Source organism: Melospiza melodia, chromosome 9, assembly GCF_035770615.1.
Source record: "Melospiza melodia melodia isolate bMelMel2 chromosome 9, bMelMel2.pri, whole genome shotgun sequence".
NCBI classification, from domain to species: domain Eukaryota; kingdom Metazoa; phylum Chordata; class Aves; order Passeriformes; family Passerellidae; genus Melospiza; species Melospiza melodia.
In genome coordinates, this window is record NC_086202.1 from 4,457,898 (window position 1) to 4,477,339 (window position 19,442).

The 19,442-nt window shown below is 43.1% G+C and overlaps 1 protein-coding gene across 1 annotated transcript in view; it reads right to left on the minus strand.

The window, feature by feature from the left end:
* Positions 1 to 1,460: 1,460 nt before the first annotated feature.
* The window catches only part of HTRA1 (HtrA serine peptidase 1), a 34,032-nt gene continuing 16,050 nt past the window's right edge, over positions 1,461 to 19,442 (minus strand). Inside the window, exons 3-9 of the mRNA XM_063163047.1 lie at positions 19,180 to 19,384; positions 9,520 to 9,714; positions 8,804 to 8,836; positions 7,516 to 7,630; positions 6,402 to 6,459; positions 4,962 to 5,057; positions 1,461 to 2,192 (exon numbers count right to left, since the gene is read on the minus strand). Coding sequence (XP_063019117.1) covers positions 2,024 to 2,192; positions 4,962 to 5,057; positions 6,402 to 6,459; positions 7,516 to 7,630; positions 8,804 to 8,836; positions 9,520 to 9,714; positions 19,180 to 19,384 — 871 coding nt within the window. The 3' untranslated portion in view covers positions 1,461 to 2,023. The remainder of the gene's footprint in view (positions 2,193 to 4,961; positions 5,058 to 6,401; positions 6,460 to 7,515; positions 7,631 to 8,803; positions 8,837 to 9,519; positions 9,715 to 19,179; positions 19,385 to 19,442) is intronic.

The following is a 19,442-nucleotide window of genomic DNA, read 5'->3' on the forward strand; positions in this document are numbered from 1 at the left end:
AAGAAAATTAATGAGTTTGCATATTAAGAGACCACAACAACAAGCAATAGCAACAAAGAGAATCAATCAGCTCTGCAAATTGTGCAAGCGCTTGTTTTGAAATAAAAAGGCAGATGAAAAATAACTTTGGTTTTACAAACAATTTCCTGGCTTTGGGGCTTTAGTTTAATTTTTGCTAGTTGGGTTTGGTGGAGTAGTAGAGAAGGCAGGTGATTTTTAAACTAATTTTTGCTGAGAGCTGGGTGTCACAGGGCACAAACAGACTGCAAAACACACTGGCACTTCAACTGTGAGCTGAAACAAAAATCAACATCAGCAACATGAACAAAGATGCTACAGAACACTTCTGCAAGGTCATTCTTTGCATTTTTGGGGCTAGAAAGGATTGCAGACTGGCACTGCTTGGGCAGATTTTCGCATGTGTAATTTTCCACAGCCATGGCACAAGGCGGCAATGAGATGTTCCATCCTGTCAGGAGACAATACTGCACTGAAAGGCACACTGCAATTAATTAATGCCACACACTGTGTAAAATTACAGTGATCCAGGTGAGTAAGGGCAGGCGCTGGCAGCTGGGGATGGGAAGGCTCCTTAAATTGGGATAAACTGAACCAGAACTGAAATACAGCTGGGAGGAGAAGGAGCCCTGTCAGGAATCCAGCTCTCGAGGATTTATTGCTGCATTTGGGTGGAATACAGCCCTTTCTTTAAAAACCATGAACTGCCAGCTACCCAGCTGGAGAGGTTTACTAAAACATTCTTTTTCTAAAAGAAGAGCCTGTTGAGGAATGACAGTCACCAAAACTTGTCTACAGCCCTTGGATTTATTCTCTGAAATGCATGTTACAACAGAGGAAAGAAAAGGCTGCTTAAGCCTATTATTTACCCAATGAGTAATTACCTTGTAATAAGGTGTAGCTGATTGTTCTCCTTCACAGCAAGACAAACCCACTCACCACCCCCAAGCTTCAAGGGCATCAATAAACATATGTATGAAGATTAATGCCTGTCAGAGGAATGCCCTATATCCCAGAGTCAAAACCAGGTCCACACACACACACCAGCACTCCAGATTTGGATAAACCAGGCCTGTTTTAAAGAGCTTAATGCCAGGTCTAAATGGTTACAGACATCCTGATATCTGAACCAGAATGGTATGAAATCTGTGACCCACCATGTGGCAATTTCTACAGTGGGCAAACAGATTCCAGGCGTTGGTGGGGTTGTAATTGAAACAGTAAGGAAAATGCATTAACATCTGGAAGACAAAGGCAATACAATATGACAAATTCAACCCAGCCTTGCTGAGGAGAACAGATTGCACAAAAGCACAAACACAAGGCACATTCTGAAAAATAAATTGTGATTAAATGATGATTAAAGGGAGACCACCAGGCAGATGTGCCATGCAAAGAAAACCACTCCATAAGGGGAAGCAAAATTAGTCACTCACAAGAGGTACTGTTGAATTCTTTTAATAACACTAGGAAAATATCATAGTATTAAAGTCCTGCACAGGGTCCTCAGGAGGTTATTTGGGTTGGGATTCCTTTTGTGTTTATAAACCAAACTTTATTTCCCAATTGTGTTTCCTTTTAGGCTGACTACTCCTTTACAATGGCATTTCCAGTTAAAACACAGCTAACCTATAAATACCTGAATGCCACAACACACACTGTGTGCGTGGGTTGTGTTTTGTTTAAGTCTTAGAGGAAATGACAGGAAATCTACTCAACACAGGGAAGCAAATGTTGTTCCGTTAAGCAGGGGGATGTAAAAGCCAGTAAAGAATACATTGCATACATAATACAGAAGGAAAAAAAAAATTATCATCAGGAGTATGTGAAATTACGCTGATTTTGCACCTTAAACCTAGTAGAAGTTACTCTGTTGGCCAATACTAATCCACTGAACAAGCAGAATGTTGGTCAGAAGTCTAACGTTTTCCTGTACCAGCACAGAGAGAGTACAAGCAGTCCATTGCTGTTAAAAGAAAACATGAAATCCAGCTCATGTTTCTGGTTAGGGGTCGATTTCCTCGGGAACTACTGTGAGCATCACATCTTCGTTGCCCCTGCGCACCACCATGTGCAAGGTACTGTCCTTTTTAATGATGTCACTGACATCACTGGCTGAGCTTATGGACTGCCCATTGATGCTTATAATCACATCGTTGTCCTTCAGGCCACCACTGAAAACACAAAGCAGCAATGTGTTAGAATTGCAGTTTTATTTTTAGGGGAAAAAAAATAAATTCTGGATTATTATTATTGTTATTTCCCACCCAACAGCAGACATGGCAGCCGTGAGGAAAGAAATCAGAATTTATGAAGCAGTGAAGGTTACAATGAAGTGCAGAAACCTCAGGATCTGATGGATGTACTAGTTTGATGAATCCCATGTTTCACTGCCTTCAAAGGCATTCGCTGTTGCAAATAGCAGTTAATCCTGCAATAAAGATCTTAGGTGTTCATACCTAAAAATAATTCTAAAAATATCTAAAAATAATTCTGAAATAATTGCAACAAAGCAGATTGATTTTGGAGGGGAGATTGCCCAAGCTTTTGTTCCTGAACACACAGAGAAGCAACCCGAGTGGCACTGTGTGCTACTGAGGGATTTCAGCCCCTGGCAGCCACTTCACCCACCCTTCATGGTTTAAACCTGAGCAGGGTAACACATGTAGCTATCTAGTTTGGTCAAAAAACTAAAAAATCAGATGTCACCTAAAATCAGATGTCTCCTTCCTCTGCACCCAAAATCCCTTTTTCTGACCTCCAAATCTGAACCTTCCTGACTCAAAGCAAGCCAGGGCAGAAGCAGGGCTGTGTCTCTCCCCAGGCTTGGCTGGAGCTGCTGCCAGCACCAAGAAATGGCTGGTGAGGGATGCCACAGACCACAACATCTTGCCCAGTCTTGCACAACGATCTGGCTGCAAGGGATGGAAAAATCAACCAAGACAGATCAGACATGATTCAACCCTTCAGAAGCATAATCCTTCACAAAACCACAGACCACTCATCGGCCTCTTCCACCCACAGAAGGCGCCTGACACGAGTGTCTCCTGCAAGCAGGGTGCCCTTGGCCAATGGTTACAACAAATCTGGTTGCCTACAGGAGGAATGGCTGAAAACATGTCCCTAAAGGAGGCCATTGCATGGTTTTTCATGCAGCCTCTCCATGTGACTCACAGCCAGGACGGGTCACTGCAGCTCTGCTCCTGTGGCCCACCAGGACATCTGTGACACCGTGATATTTTCTGAAAAATCCCTTCACCAGGATTTCTTCTCCTGGGAAGATGAGAAGCCTCAGCTTCTCCATGATTTGCTCCTCTGGAATGTGGTCTGGAGGTTGTTTATCCAAACACATGAATTGTTTTTAATTAATGACCAATCACCATCAGCTGTATCGGACTCTGTCAGTCATGAGCCTTCATTATCATTCTTGTTAAGCCTTCTGATGTAACCTTTCTCTTTCTTCAGTATAGTAATATAATATAATATAATATAATATAATATAATATAATATAATATAATATAATATAATATAATATAATAATAATTAACCCTTCTGAAAACATGGAGTCAAATTCTCATCCCTCATCTTGTCCTGGGGACCTCACAACACCACACATCTACTCAACACGTGCTGGACAGATCAGCATAAGAAAGAAAACCTCTGGGCCAGGGACTGGGAATGGGGGGACAGAGCCAACATGGGCTGCATTTTAACTGCCAGGCCATTCTTTGGATGGAGCACCTTGATTTGGGTCTCCCTTCATATTAGGTTACATTGCCTCACATTTTTTCTTCCTCTCCAAAGTCCCTCTCCCACTCTCTGCTATCATCCCCACTCCCAAAATGACTTTTCTGCACCTTCAGGCCGAACCTGAACACCAAGGCAACAACTCCAGCCCCACACTGGAGCAGCCAAATCATTCCTACACATTCCTTCACACTGCAGACACTAACAAGGATCATCTACAAACACAGCAGAAGTTCAGAGAGCACACTGGACAGCTAGCTCTGTTATCTTACACCCAAACTGTCCCAAAAAACACCACCCAGCCATCCTTGCAGTCCTCCCAAAAGGCAATGTATGCCTGCCCCAAGCAGCTTTCTGCCTCCATGCCTTTGGTGCCACATAAGGCTCTTTTGCTGCCACAAAGATTTACTCCTCTCTCAAATGATCCCAGGTTTCAGATAATGAATAAGGTTTCCCATTTCCTGCCCTGGATTACTGAGCAGTTTCCTATCAGGCAAACCCTGAGAGAAAAGTGTCTCCAGCAGAAGCCAGCCAGAGCAGTGCCAGTGACCACAGCCCAGCTGCCAGGCAGGGGCACCAACCAGCAGGGCCAGCTTCTGAGCAAATCCTGACTAACAGGAACAGAAAAAGTCACTTCTCCAAACCCAAAATCTCTTCCAGTAATGCGACTGCTGACAAAGCTCTCACATGGAAGAGTGCCTGCTGCCAAGGGAGGATTTCAGCCCCAAGGTGTGCCAGGGGAGATGGTGGGTTTGGCCAGCACTGAGGTGGACATTTCTTTCAAAGTGGGCCCAAAACCTCCTCATTTGCTGTCCTGCAGTGACCAGCAGGGCCATGGAGAGTGTGCAGGAACAAAAGTCTCTATTCAGCACTGGCACTGGTACAGCAGATGCCTTGGAAGCAACTGCTGAGAAAAAGGAAAAAGGAGTTTTCACACCCCCTGAATGCCTTCCCTTGGGCCTGGAAGGCTGACAGGGCTTCCCTGCAATGCCCTGAGATACAGTTACAGGATTGCCCATCAGGGACCAGAATGAAACCACAAACCCATTTCCAGCAGACAAGCTAACAGCAATCAGATGGGCACAGCCCTGTTAATTGAGCATAATGAAGAAAGCCAGTGAAGCAGGGAACAGCCTCCATCGTTACCCCCTCGAGCCAGTGGTAGTGGTTTGGAGAAAAAAGCACTTCAACCTACGCTTCAGCTGGTGTTTCTGGAATGACTTCAATGACATAGGCCCCAGAGACAACATCAGGGAAGTCTTTATGGCGATCCTTCAGCTCTCTAGCTTTGCTGAAAAATGAAGAAATAGCAAAAAAAAATATTTTGTCAAGACAGGAAAAAACCCCCCCACGCATTTTGCTGAAGTCACTTAACACAAGTTGAGCTGTTTTACACACATTGGTCTGCCACTTCAGCATCCATTTTAACCCTTAGATGCATATTTCAGGAATTATTACTTTTTTTTTGCAAGCATGCAGCTTTTTAATGTCTATTTCTGGTAAAGGCAACCATTTCAATAGATACAGACAATCAGAGTTCAAACATTTCAAAGCTTTAGAAACTGCAGATTGTAGAATCACAAACTGGTTTGGGCTGGAAGGGACCTTAAATCCCATCCAGTCCTCACCCCTGCCATGGTCAGGGATAACTTATACTAACCCAGGCTGCTCCAAGCCCTGTCCAACCTGGCCTTGGGCACATCCAGGGATCCAGGGGCAGCCACAGCTGCTCTGGGCACTCTGTGCCAGGGCCTCCCACCCTCACAGGGAAGATTATTTTCCTAATATCCCATCTAAACCCACTCTCTGTCAGTTTGAAGCCATTCCCCCTCATCCTGTCACTCCAGGCCTTTTGTAAATAGTCCCTCTCCATCTTCCTGTCAGGCTCCCTTCAGGTCACAAAACTCCTCTACTCCAGGCTGAACAATCCCAATTCTCTCATGAGCCTTTCCTCATGGCAGAGCTGCTCCACCCCTCTGATCATCTGTGGGACCTCCTCTGGACTGGCTCCAGCAGGTCCAGGACCTTCCTGGGTGAGCGCCCAGAGCTGGATGCACAGCCCCAGCTGGGGTCTCCTCAGAGCAGATTAGAGGGACAGAATCACCCCCTGCAACCCTGAACACCTAAAACAGCCCCAACCCCACGTGTTTCAATGCTTTGTTCTACCTGTGGATCCTGCACAAGGGAAAACCTCTGGTTATCTTTACAGGACATGGCACTACCTGCTCATGAGTGTCTTATAGCCAGAGCATGAATAAGCAAGTCCACACAGAAGCTTCATTTGACATTAAGTGAAGAGTTTAATGAAAATAACTTTATAGAAATGTAGGAGCGCACGTGGCTGACGTAGGCCATGAAAACGTACAACAACATGGATGCAACCCCAGGACAGAGCCACAGTCACCAGCTACTCTCTTCTGAAGCATTAAGGAGAAGAAAAAGCCAGGAGTTGTTTAAGAGCTAGCTCACAGGAGAGTCTAGAGGAGAGTCCCACCAGGTGGCAGCCGCAGAGGAGGAGGTGGCCAGGGCTGGCTGGGTTTGTCACCAGCACACATCCAAATCCACGTCCCCAGCTGGATCCAAATGCATGCAGAGACCACGCTGGGAAAGGTGAGGAGCCACCCTGGGTACTTACCTGGGGGTTAGGGACATCATTCGTATGCCAATGTATTTCTTTTTGGTTACAGCTTTTCCTGCAAAAAGGAAAAGGGGTCGTGATCAGTTGCCCTGACCCAAAGAGCCTCTGGCTTTCAAAACTTTATCTTCCACTTTTTCAGACTGTCACTATATGAAACAACATGAGCTCACACACTGCTGCTCTCAAGGTGAAAAAAGGGAATTTTTTTTTCTGCCTCCAACATTTATAGATTTCCAAGAGTGACCGTGGATTGGAGGGTGACAGTGCCACCTCTCCCATGGCACTGGACAATCCAACAGTCCATCAAATTTCTCTTCTTCCATAAAAGAATGCAAAACAATAAGTTATTTACTGAAAGTGTGTGAGAAAGTTTGTTACAAGAATGTAAACATCAGAAGGCTTAGAGAATCTTAAAAAAATCAAAGTGACAGCTCAGAGTTTTGATATTTATGTTTTTTTTTTCTATTTTTTATATGCTTGGCTTGCTTGATGGTAGCATATGTTTTATAGTTATGGATAACTTGAGAAATACTGTTTATGGTTAAATTTACTTTTTGGTTTTGTGTTTACTTATAGCTGGCATTTTTATTTTGATGGTCTGAGGTATTATGAGTTTATTGAGTTAGGAATAATTTTTTATGTTTTTATGTTTTTAATTTAGGTCTATTTTTGACACTTTTGCAGTTTGGTTAAATTGCTTATTGTTTTGGTGCTTTTTATTAGCTTTACTTTTGGGGATATGAGCACTTATATGGCAGACTTTTACAAGTAGTTTTTTTTTATTTTGCTAGCGATATTTTTTTACTCTTCAGCAGCTTAAATTATCTGTTTTTTTACACTGCTAGTTAGCTTTTCTTTACTTTTTTAGCCATCCTTACAGAGTGTTGGCTACTATTTATGAATTAGTGTAGAAATAGAGTTTTGGCTACTTTTATTTTTTAATCTTAATGCCAGCCAGGCTGCTGGCTTTCTGGTTTATCACTGTTTTCACAGAATGGTTTGGGTTGGAAGGGACCTTTAAGGTCATTTATTTCCAACCCCCTGCCATGGGCAGTGATGCCACCCTCTAGAGCAGGTTATTTTCTGGTTTTCCTGTTCCCAAGTACCGTACCTTTAGCTTGTCTGTCATGGGATTCAGTTAGGAACTTCTTTATTTTATCAGATGGGATAGCAAATGAGATTCCTGCTGTAACTTTTAATGTGTTAATGCCAATGACTTCACCATCCTGGAGGAAAAAAAAAAAAAAAGCTATTATTGGCAAATATGGAACATCTCAAAGAGAAATGAGAGAAATGGATTGTCTCATCCGAGCAGTCACAAAGACAAATTCACATTTTGTAGCTGGTCTTCAACTTTCTTTAAGTTTTAAGTGTAATTTTTTGAGTCTATTGATAAAACACTACTTAGGAATTTTGGAAAATCAGTGTGATTATTCATCTTGCTGCAGAAGAGATAAAACTGGGCAATTCTTATGCTTGCAGCAGATGAGCAACACATTCTGCAGCTATTCTGTGTATATTTCAGCAAGCATCATATAATGCCTGGCACCAACTGCTCCTGAGACACTTACATAATAACTTAAAGAAAAATACAGTTTGCCAAAATCAAACTGCATTTTCCTGGCAATAAAACTCCAAGAGCTTTGGATGAAACATCTCTGATGTCATCTCTTTTGAAACCTCAGCAGTTTCATTCTCTGGTTCATCCCAGACAAAAACTCTCTAACTACAGGTGGTTTTAAGTGAATGTGTGCTGTGAATTGGGTGGCAAAAAACATTGCCAAATCTCCTCCAAGGCAGAAACTCTGAGTAGTTCTGAGTTTCAGTCTGTGCCATGCCTCCTGAGGACTCAACCCCATGCACCCTCAGGAGACATGAGAGCTCTCACTCAGTTTTGCAACTGCTTCAGTTCATTCTACAGTATTGGCAAATAAACCCTAATATCCTGAAAATATATGGATTTTTTGGTGAATCCAAAATGAAAGAGTAGACACATTTTGGAAATATTTAGCTGAGTTTCTGTGTGAAAAGAAAATAATTGCCAGCTGCAGGGTAAACAGCAAGGGCAAACACCTCACTGTAAAATGTGGTTTTTTTCCTTTTTGCAGGGCTTGAGCAAAAACAACATTACACTTGTTTGAAACTATGCAAACCATAAACATCCTAAATATTGAAATCCAAATGTAGCTTTTTGCCAACATAAACACAGACAACTGATTAGTAAGAACCATGTGAATTTTGTGTAGTCAGCCAGATATCGAAAGCTGCAAATCCCACATCTGGTGGGGGGAGTTTGCTTTTTTTTTGTTCTTGGTTTGGGTGGGGTATATTGTTTGGTTTTATTTTTTAAATTAAACAGAAATAAGCTTGACACTAAGCAAACTTAGAGAAACTCTTACCAGATTTACTAGGGGTCCTCCAGAATTCCCATACTGAAAATAAACATAAGTTAAGAACACATTTTAGTATTTAGCTCCTAATTTGTTGCAAGCAAAATACAAAATAAATTTTTGCAATATTTCTGTAGTACTGCTTCCATTGTCTATTAAGTTCATGCAATAGAAGAGTTTTAAATAAACCATAAACCACAGTTTAACATCACTCTTTTAGCTGAGCTTTGCAAATACTTTTGTTTTCCTTCTCCTGCCAGAGTAAGTTAAGAAATCCAAGGTTTTCCTTTTGTTGTTTTAGTGCCACACTAGAAACTGAGAGGATTTTAGGACAGCTCTGGGAGCTGTTAGTGAAGATTTCTTACAAGGCCAAGATCTGAAGTACAAAAACTATTGTTTTGCCTTAATGCAGAAATGAACTTGAACCCTTAAACGAAGCTTGGCTTCTTCTTCAGAAAACAAGACGGATTTCCAAAAGATAGTTATTTGCCAGAGAACATTGCCTCCTCCCTTGCAATCTGCAAGGATTTTGAAGTGAAGGCAGACACTGTGCCTGGTGTGGCTCCTTGGGGGGATTTCTCCGTAACACCAAGCGCTGCTGTGGTGCAGATGTCCAGGTTTACAGGGAGAGAAGAAACGCTCCCTGCTCCTCAGAAGGGCATCCCAGGAGGGATTTCTGCTGGGGAAAGGCCAGGGCTGAGGGGGGCAGCCCGGAGGGGACGTACATTGATGATGGCATCTGTCTGGATGTAGTCCATGTCGGAGTTGCGCAGCCCCAGCTCCTTGCCGCCGCGCTGCGTGGTGCTGACGATGCCCGTGGTCACCGTGTTCTGCAGGGAAAAGGGGCTGCCAATGGCCACCACAAACTCCCCTGGCCTCAGGTCTGCAGACTGGCCCAGCAGAAGGACTGGCAATTTACCCTGAAAAATAAAAAAGTGGAAAAAAAAAGAAAATTCGAATGTTAAGGCATTGCTCCGCTGGCAGAAGAAATGTTACGGAAGGGTGAATGCATTCACAGGGTAGAGGAAAAGAGGGAGAGAGGCTTTCATCCCTCAGGGATTTTGTTCTGTTTTCTTTGAGCATTTTGTGTGTGGGTTGGTACAGAAACATCCAGTGTGGGCTCTTTACACTGCAGAACTTTTTCCACAACAGGTACCCATTAAATGAAGAACAATCCAAAGACCAAAGGAATATTTATGCTCTGCTGTACAAAGCAAACATGTGATGATACTAGAAAGGAGCCACATCCAACACTTCTTGAAATAATTAGCAAACAGCTGCTGAAATAGAAATGATATTGTTTGAGAGTGAACACTAAAGAATCATGAAAGCAACAGCCCAAGAGTCTTAAACATGCATGTGTACAGTTAAAAGCATTTATGTTCTGACAAGACACCAGCTAATGATTCATCTAAATTTCTTTTAATAAAGTATCTCTTCTAAATAATTATATTCCCTCCTACATACAGTGATGTCCTCCTCTGAAGATGTTAGGATTGAAGGACCTGATGTGATTTTTCTGTTATGACAGTGGAGGATACCATTATACTTTCCTTTCAAGATCTTATCACTAAACACAATAAATATTACATAGTTGAAGACATTCCCACTAAAACATTATTAAAATCCAGCAAACACTGCATTGTGCAGCAATTAAAAATAAAAAAGGGGAGGGGAGGTTGGATCCACACACTTGTTAATGAATCAAGGGTGTTCTGAAACAGATCATAGTTCAAATAAATACTTTTTTATTCATCACTTGCCTGTACAATACACATTGAGTGCCATTTCTCCCTTTCTTCACACTTTAAAAAGCCTATCTCTACACTTACAGTGATGTGACATGTTTTTAAATATTTTTATCTGTTGTCTAAATTATCCTGGTCCTCTCCAGGTAATTTAACCATATATTTAACCCATGGTCTTTAACCATGTCACTAGACTATTTCTATTAGCAGCAATGAACACGTATAAGTGCAGGTTTAGACTTAAGGATTTGAAGGATTAGGTTACTGAACCCAAAAATCAAAACAGAATTCTGGAGGCATTTATCTTTTGCTTGGCAAAGCTAACTTGAACCTAGCTTTCCTCTAAGCTTAACCTACTTCAAGTTTTGGCAAAAAGGGAAAATATTGAATGATTAATTTGGAAACTCATTGCTGGCTCAGGTTTTGTTACCACAGTTTGAAAGCCTGACTCAATAATTCATTCATAGGGACAAAAATTCAGTGTTATAAACTAACCCAAATTCCCATCACTTTGTGTTTTTCACCTACAGTTTATTTCAAATATCCTAAGAGACAGACAATGCCTCCAAATTAGAAAACAAAAAATAATGGCATCAGTTATCACTATATGCTGCTGCAAATACAGGAGTCATGGTTTTAATGTTTAACAAGACTGGTCTTGTGTATCCTTTATCCAGCTTTGTTACAATCCCACCAGGGAAGTTTTACCCAGATGAGCAGATTGTTTCAATAAAATTCATTGCCAGCTCCCAGACAGGGTAAGATGCTTTATGCAAATTTATCTTTCAGTCTCCAGACAGCAAGAAAATAATTAAACCAACAGAGTGAGCTGGGAGAGCAACAGAATAGGCAGCAGAGAAAGCAGAAAGCATTTCCATGTCTGTTTGCATTCAGAGGAAAGTTATCACAACCAGCAATGCCCTGCTAATAAATAATAATAATGATAAAACACAGCCCTTATCAGTGCCACAGCCACAGATAAACCCAGCTGTGGCTTAGCTCTGGGAAGGATCCAGCTGCTCTGCCCTGTTTCCCCATCACTACTGCAGAGGCAGCAGCATCCCAGGGCAGCCCCTGATCCCAGGCACAGCTCCAGGATGATTCCAGGGCAGGGGAATCAGGCAGTTGTGCTCAGCTCACACAAACAGCCCCATCTGGGTCATGTTTGGACACAGGGAGCACCCTGGCCCTTCCTCCTCCCACCAGATGCTATTGAGCTTACGCAGCACGTGTTTGCAAGATGTCATTGGTCAAAGCCAGCATCTTCTTTTGGCACTGCTCTTCCTTCTTAAAAAAAACCAACAAGCCTCCCCCCCCCCAAAAAAAAACCAAAAACACCCAAAAAACCAAACAAAAAAAACCCACACAAAAGACAAAAAGTGGCTTTTGTTTGTGTCTCAGTGCACTGAACACAGATACTTCGCAGAAAAAGGGGACATTTATCAGCAAATGAAACAGAGACAAGCAAAAGAAAACAGAATAGTTTTTCTGTTTCATTACCAGGAAAAAAAAAATTAAAGGCTGGTCGTGTACAAAGTTAAAATATTTATACAAAGTTCCTGAGTTGTAACAACAGTCACAAAGCCAAAATTGCATCTGGCAGCAGAGAGAAAGTACAGGAACGGCCTGTGACTAATACAATTGTGATTGTGCTGAGTTTTCAGGGCTGTGCCTATACTAGCCAGGCTTCAGTTCAAGCTCTGATGCTGTATGGATTGGCTGCAGGTCACCCCTGTGATTCAACATGCCTTCTGGAAAGTCTGGCTAACCTTTCCCTTGCTAGAAACAAAAATTCGTTGCAAAAACCTCCTGGTCCTGCAGACATTATGAAACACAGCTTTGGAAAACGTGTCCTGTATTCCCTGTGATTTCCTGGTGTGGGGCAGGACTGGCACACCAAAGGCACTGCATGTAAATGTATTGATGCCCCTACAAAACAATGCCATGAAGAATTGGTTATGGTAAATATATGTGCTGTCATGGCTTTAAATTTGAGGAATTCTCTCTAAAATAGCTTAAAACATTGCCACACTCACGATTAAATTTTGAGTTATAAAAAACCTAAAACAAACTCAAGTATTTATTTACATTGTGCACGTGGTTTTGAAATGAAACCAGTATAAAACCTATGAAAATCCCATGATGGAGTGGGACAAACATCCTTTAGCAGCCCAGGAGGAGCCCTGGCAGTGCCAGGCAGGCAGTGCTGTACCAGGATCGTGTCAGAACATCCCCTCTGTGCCCTCACACCCTGCCCCTGGCAGGCTCATCCCAGGGAAGTTCAGGAATCCTGGTGAAATGAGTGTGAGTTCAGGGCTCTTAATAACTATACTTAATAAATGTGCATTCTTCAATCTTTACATAATGTCTGATGGCCCTCAGGATGACATAAGCACCGCTCCAACTCGTGATTCTCCTGCTTTGACTGCAGATTTGCCAGTGCAGTTAATTAAAAGTGCCAGGCAAAGGACCATGCCTTGCAGCACAGGCAGCAGGGAGCCAGGAACACCCAAACCCAGCTCTCCCAGTGACTCACTGCATGGCTTTGGGCAACATATAATACCTTTTCTACCCCTGTCTTTTCTAACTCTTGCTTTGATGAAGCCTTGGGGCTCTGCTGGATCCCTGTTTATTCAATAAAACAAATCTGCAGGCAGGCATTCTGCAAGCACACAGAAATAGGACCAAACATGCAAACCCCTAAGTGGCACATGACTCACTGTTTACACCCAGGCAGAGAAGGAGCCATTAATTAGGGTTAATATTTTAAGACATTCGCATCCCAAAGGGCTTCAGACGTTTTTATATATGGATTTGACTCCAACCCTGGATAAACACAACTCCCACGACATGGAGAGCTGCACACCACCACAAGAAATGGCCCCAGCCAACAATAGGACACAGCTATTGTGGCATGACAGGAGAGGTAGAGATCAGCATCATCAGCCAGAGGGACTCAAAGAAACATGGAATCGTTTAGGTTGGAAAATGTCACAGACATCTTTTATGAAAAATTCTTTCTTTACGATTTTTCCTCCTGAGAAGCTGAGAGGCCTCAGGAACAAAATGTAAACAATGGTTATCTGCTGCTGTGGAATGCAACAGGTGCATCTGTGATTGGTCTCATGTGGTTGTTTCTAATTAATGGCCAATCACAGTCAGCTGTTATCATTCATATCAATCACAAGCCTTTGTTAACATTCTTTCTTTGTCTATTCTTAGCCAGCCTTCTGATGAAATCCTTTCTTCTATTCTTTTAGTAGAGTTTTAATATAATATATATCATAAAATAATAAATCAAGCCTTCTGAAACATGGAGTCAGATCCTCATCTCTTCCCTCATCCTGGGACCTGTGTGAACACCGTCACAGGAAAGGCCTCTGAGATTATGGAGCCCAACCCCTAACCCAGCACTGCCAAGGCCACCACTAACCCAGTGTCCCCAAGTGCTGCATCCACATGGCTTTTAGATCCCTCCAGGAATGGGGATTCCAACACTGCCCTTCTATGAGGAAATTTATCCCAAAATCCACCCTGGGCCTGCCCTGGCCCAGCCTGAGGCTGTTCCCTCTCCTGTCCCTGTTCTCCTCCTGGCAGGAGCTGTGCAGAGCCACAAGGGCCCCCTGAGCCCCCTTTTCTCCAGACTGAGCCCCTGCCCAGCTCCTCAGGGATTCTCCAGCCCCTTCCCAGCTCCCTCAGCCCCTCCTGGGGCTCCAGAGCCTTCCCCAACTCTGTTCCCTTCCCTGAACACCCTCCGGCCCCTCCATGTCCTCCTTGCAGTGAAGGGCCCAAAACCACCCCAGCATTCAAGGTGCAGCCCCAGCAGGGCCAGCACAGACGTTCCCCTGGTGTCCTTTAACAGCACAACTTGAGTCAGATAAAATAAGTGAAATCTGGACAAAACAGCTCCAAAACTAAGAGAGGAGGAGGCAGAAAGGCACCACCAGGCACTGCCACGGAGAAATGGAAACCAGGAGACAGCCAGCCATAAGCAGGAGGTGTTTTGGTTTGAGCTTTTTCATCCATGAAATAAGTGAATGTGTCTCCATGCTGGCACAGAAAGCAAGTAAATCCCTCCTCTGTTCTGTAATCCCCTTCATTTTTGGATGGAAAGTCAAGAATTTGCAGGAAGCACTTTGCAGTTCAATAAAGGGATGAAGAGGAGACAAAAGCTCTGAGTTCAATTTGTGTTAACCAGCGACAGATCTCCTTCATGCTTCTTATTTTTAGGTGGGAAAGGCACAGATGAACACTAATTCAGCAGTGAGTGTAACTCTGGCAAAACATGTAACTGTCCTGGGAATTGCATTTCTGTTCTGACTAATTCAGCTTTCAGAATACGTTATGGCAAAACAAAACCACCAGTCATGAGCACATAAAAATATAGAATATCATCTACCATCTAGAAACTGCTTGACAGAGAGTCAAAGAAAACAAAAAACCCAGGCTGAACACATTACAAGCCTTCAAAAGTATTTCATCTATAGTTAGAAAAGCAAAACTGAGTCTCCTTATCTAAATATGGAGCATGGGAAGCTTGTAGGAAAAAAAAGAAGAAAAGGATGAAGTCTTGTTTTGATATGTCACCAGCTTTTCAATTGCCTGGCAAGAGATTGCTGTTCTCCCTTAAAAATAAAATACAAATGAAATTCCAATTAAATAAAATAAAAATAACAATTAAAAATATGCTGGTGCTGGCAGACCCACCCTGGAGATGTGAATATTTTGCTGCATGGGAAGTTGGACCAGCACATTGTCCCCACAGTGAGGGCTACTAGAAGCTGAAGATGGCAGGAAACCACTGCTGCCTAAACTGATGAATAAACTGGAGTTAAGATCCAAGCTTTTTACAAGATGTTTCATTCTTATGGGTCCTGAACACTTCTGGAAGCAATATGTGGGCTTCCTCAGCCTCTCAAGAGGAAGCGGCATATTACCCAGCCACAGATTTCAAAGTGAAATAGCATTTCAGAAAAGCCCCTTACATCTGGCGTCCAAGTAGTTTGTTTCTTCAAAATGTGGGCTGTTAAAATATTGATGCACAAACAGGGAAGTTTGCTTTCCTGCCTCCTCCAGTTTTGTACACACAGGGGAGAATCAAATCCCCTCTGAACCACAAAGATACAGACATTCATTGCCTCAGGAAACCACCAGGGCAACGAGGGCAGGAGGTCTTGTTGATTTAAAAGTGTCAAACAGAGTGTTTATTAGTAAGATGCAGGAGAAACCTTAAGCTGAAGGTTTCAGCTGAAGGGCTGAAATGTCACCACAAATTAGAGATGGGTCACAGCCCCACAGCTGCTGCACCATGCAAATGCCAAATCCTGTCTGGGGTGAAGAACCAGGAGCTGGCCACACTGAGAAGTAAAAATCTTCAGGGCCTGCCTTGTGTTCCCTGTGTGATTTCAGGGTCAGTATCTCATGGCTGGGTTTTGAGCATGTAGAAAGAAGAAACATCTCAAAATAAAGCCATTCACCCTGCTCCCCCCTTCATTTTTGTGGACAGAGCTCTATTTCTAGGGCTGAAAAGGGTCTCCAGAAAAAGCCACCTCTACCTTCCACTACTTTGGGCTTCCAGTTTCCATTTGGGTTGCGTTCTTTTATAATTCTGCCTCCCATTAACCCTGATACTGACCATTAAACCACCCTGAAATTTCCTCCCCTCCTGCTGGTGTTTATTTGCCAGCAGCTGTATCACACATTCTGATTTAACAAGGTAGTTATTTGCCTCGAGATGGATCCCACAATGCAGCTCTGCCAGCAAAAAAGCATCTGCTGCCTTTGGGGTGTTGTGCAACAGTTCTGATGGGTTTCACACTCGCTGCAGTATCACACGTGCCATGCAAAACACATTATTTATTTCACCAGTCCCTGCCTATGCTGCCAAAATCCAGCTTTTTCTAAGGAAATCTTATGAATTTAGCATGTTCATATCCAAATTGTCTGCAACTGCACTGCTCCTTTCTAGTGATGTGCTCTCCTCGTTGCATTTGGAAGGATATTTAGATTGGATTCATGGCTACCACATTGATTCCAATCTTACTTCCTGCTTTCAACACTCCAGCAAACTGCTCTGTGTCACCACAGACACAAGAAACACTGGTGCTCTCTTTTATAGACTGTAAAAACAAGCACATTTTAGGACTGGAACAACTGCTCCAAGGTTTCTGTTCCTCATTGACTGCAAGATGTTTTTCCACGGAGAAGAATTTAATCAGGGAAATGGTTCATCCTCAGTGCTGCCCAGATTTTACCACCCTTTTCATTTCCTACTGCACTCAGCCAAGCCAAATTAGTTCTGGTAATGTCTCTGACCAGATGTTCACACCTTAGAGGGAAACAGCATCCAGGCTGCTGCAAAATCTGAGCAGCTGTAGGAATACCAGCTGAGCCTGATCCCAGCTCTGTTCCTAATCACAGAGCATTCTTCATCCTTCAGATCCTGCCTTAAAATGCCACACATAAAAAAGAAGAAAAAACCCTTCTGCATCTTTGATGTCACCTTCAAATATTTTATTCCAATTTAAGAACTTCGCCTCTTACTTCAGAAAAATTCTTAAGGATGGTTTCCATGCCATTTCCAGATTTTTAAGGGGTCATTTGTACCACCCTACTGACTTCTTTAGCCAGCAAATACATTTCAAATTCAACAAATTATTACCCTTGTGATTTTAAAAAGTCTTTCATGCATCTGAATGACTGCAAGGCATTCCAGAACAAAAATGAAAGCTCAAACACTGAACTTGAAAGGGTGTATAAAAATGGCCCATAAAAGTTCAATCTGAGAATAGATTTCTCAGCTGACCACGTTTCCATTTCAACTTTTATTTTTTTTGTGAACACATAAAACATTGGTTTTAATTCTCAAATGCAAAGCAACACCTGTCCTGTGAAAAGAGGTGCCTCAGTCCTCACCTTGGACTGGGATTGCCCAGTGCCATGTTACCAGAGCTGGCTGGAAATCTGGGTCTCCCATCCCTTTAAATTTCCTCCCCAATAATTTTGATAATTCTCAAAATCATCCTGAGCTGCAATGGGGGAGGCCAGGAGGAGAGCACCACCCACGGTACTGTCTTGTACAGCTGATAAGGTGCTTCCAAGGGCAGCTCAGACCAATTCCAGCCCTGTTGAGCTGAACCTTCCACACACTCACAAACCTGTGAGCTTTCCACCACAAGCCCATCTGGATGAATTATCTTTTCCCCAAGCTGCTTCCAGGTTCTCCCTTCCCACAAGCAGCTTCCCAGGACAACTAGGAGCCATTTCCTCAAGGTATCAACATTCAAGCCCATGCCTGCTCTTTTCCTGAGTCCTCAAACTGCCCATCACACCAGTTCAGTGTCTTCTCTCTGTCCCCTCTCTCCTCTGGAGTTCAGGTTCCTGCTGCTCCAAGTCCTCTCCTTCTCACCACGTCTGCTCTCCCCTCCACCTTGTACTTCCAATTTTCAAGCATTTTTCTGGCTGCCCTTCACTCCCTGCCCCATCCTGCTCACCCCAATGCTGCCAGTGCTCGTGCTGGGGGACCTTTCCCTTTGTTTCTTACTGCTTTTTCTTATTTTAAGATAAAAATGAGAAAACAAGCGACGTCGTGAAAACAGAGAAAAAAACGACACGGCAGAAATATTATTGGTTCTGTTTGGTTTTTCTGCCTGGTTGCTGTTCAGAAGCTTTTAAAAAAGAAGGAGATTTGAAGTTGTAAAGGTGGCAAGGGAGCAGCAGGAGCACTCCATCCCTCAGGTCATCCAAGAGCTCTGCGTTAGGCGCTGGCTTAGTCATGAACTCTGGCACAAACACTTCTGACCTCGCTGGGGAATAGCCCTGAACTAAAACAACGCTGCAAGATCTACACATTTCTGAGTCATGTGTTTCCAATGAAGCATTCCTGCCCCTTAAACTTGGAGGTCATCAACTGACAGAGCAAACGGGGGGAGCCAACGTGAGCAGCACCCCAAAGAGCCACGTCCAGCTGCTGGCAGCTCCATTACACAGCATTTCCACACAATATCCTTCTTGCTACGTGTGCAGAACCTCCTGACAGCTTTTCTGCTGTGGCAGGAGGCACAGCAATGCTGACAGAGGAGCATTTGATATGGAGGGGGATCATAGATGGGAAGCTGCTCAGAAAACCTCTTGCAGTGTAAGAACATCTTTCCAAGCTGGCTTTAATTTCCATGCTCAAGATGCTCCCCAAGGTATTTTCCACTTTAGAATCTGCATCAGCAAGGGAAAAATGTGTCCTCTAAAAGCCATTTGTGACTTCAATATAGGCACTCAAGACAGAGTAGCACAAGCAAAACACCCCCATTTCTCCTCTGAGACAGAGCTATATAAGATAAAAGGTGTGTGCAAACCAGCCAGCAAACTGGGGTGTTGTTTTTTATTGTGAGGATGCATAAAAAGTGCTATGTAATACTTTCACTACACTGAAAGAGGTCACCTCACTGAGAGGTGACAAAATTACCACTGCCACCCACAAACTTGGCTTTTAAAAAGGTGTATCCACCTAGTTCATACATTCTCAACAACCCAGCCCAGTAAACAACTTGTTTTTCCTTCCGACCTGAAAATCAGCAACACTTTTTGGAAAGGAGGACGTTAAATTAGAGGAACAAAATGTGTCTTGCTTCAACGACTCACCTGAGAATCTATTTTAATTAGTGCAATGTCTGATTTTTCATCAACATCTTTAATTTTGGCTTCGTAAGTCTCCCCGTTCTTGAGCTCCACCTTCACCCTGTTCTTGTTGGTGACCACGTGGGCGTTGGTGACAATCAGCCCATCCTCAGACACAATGAACCCCGAGCCACTGGCTACAGGAACCTCCCTCTTGGAAAATGGAAGTCTAAAAGACAAGGGAAATAAAACATTTATTGCTGCAAAAAAAGATGAAAGGTCACAAA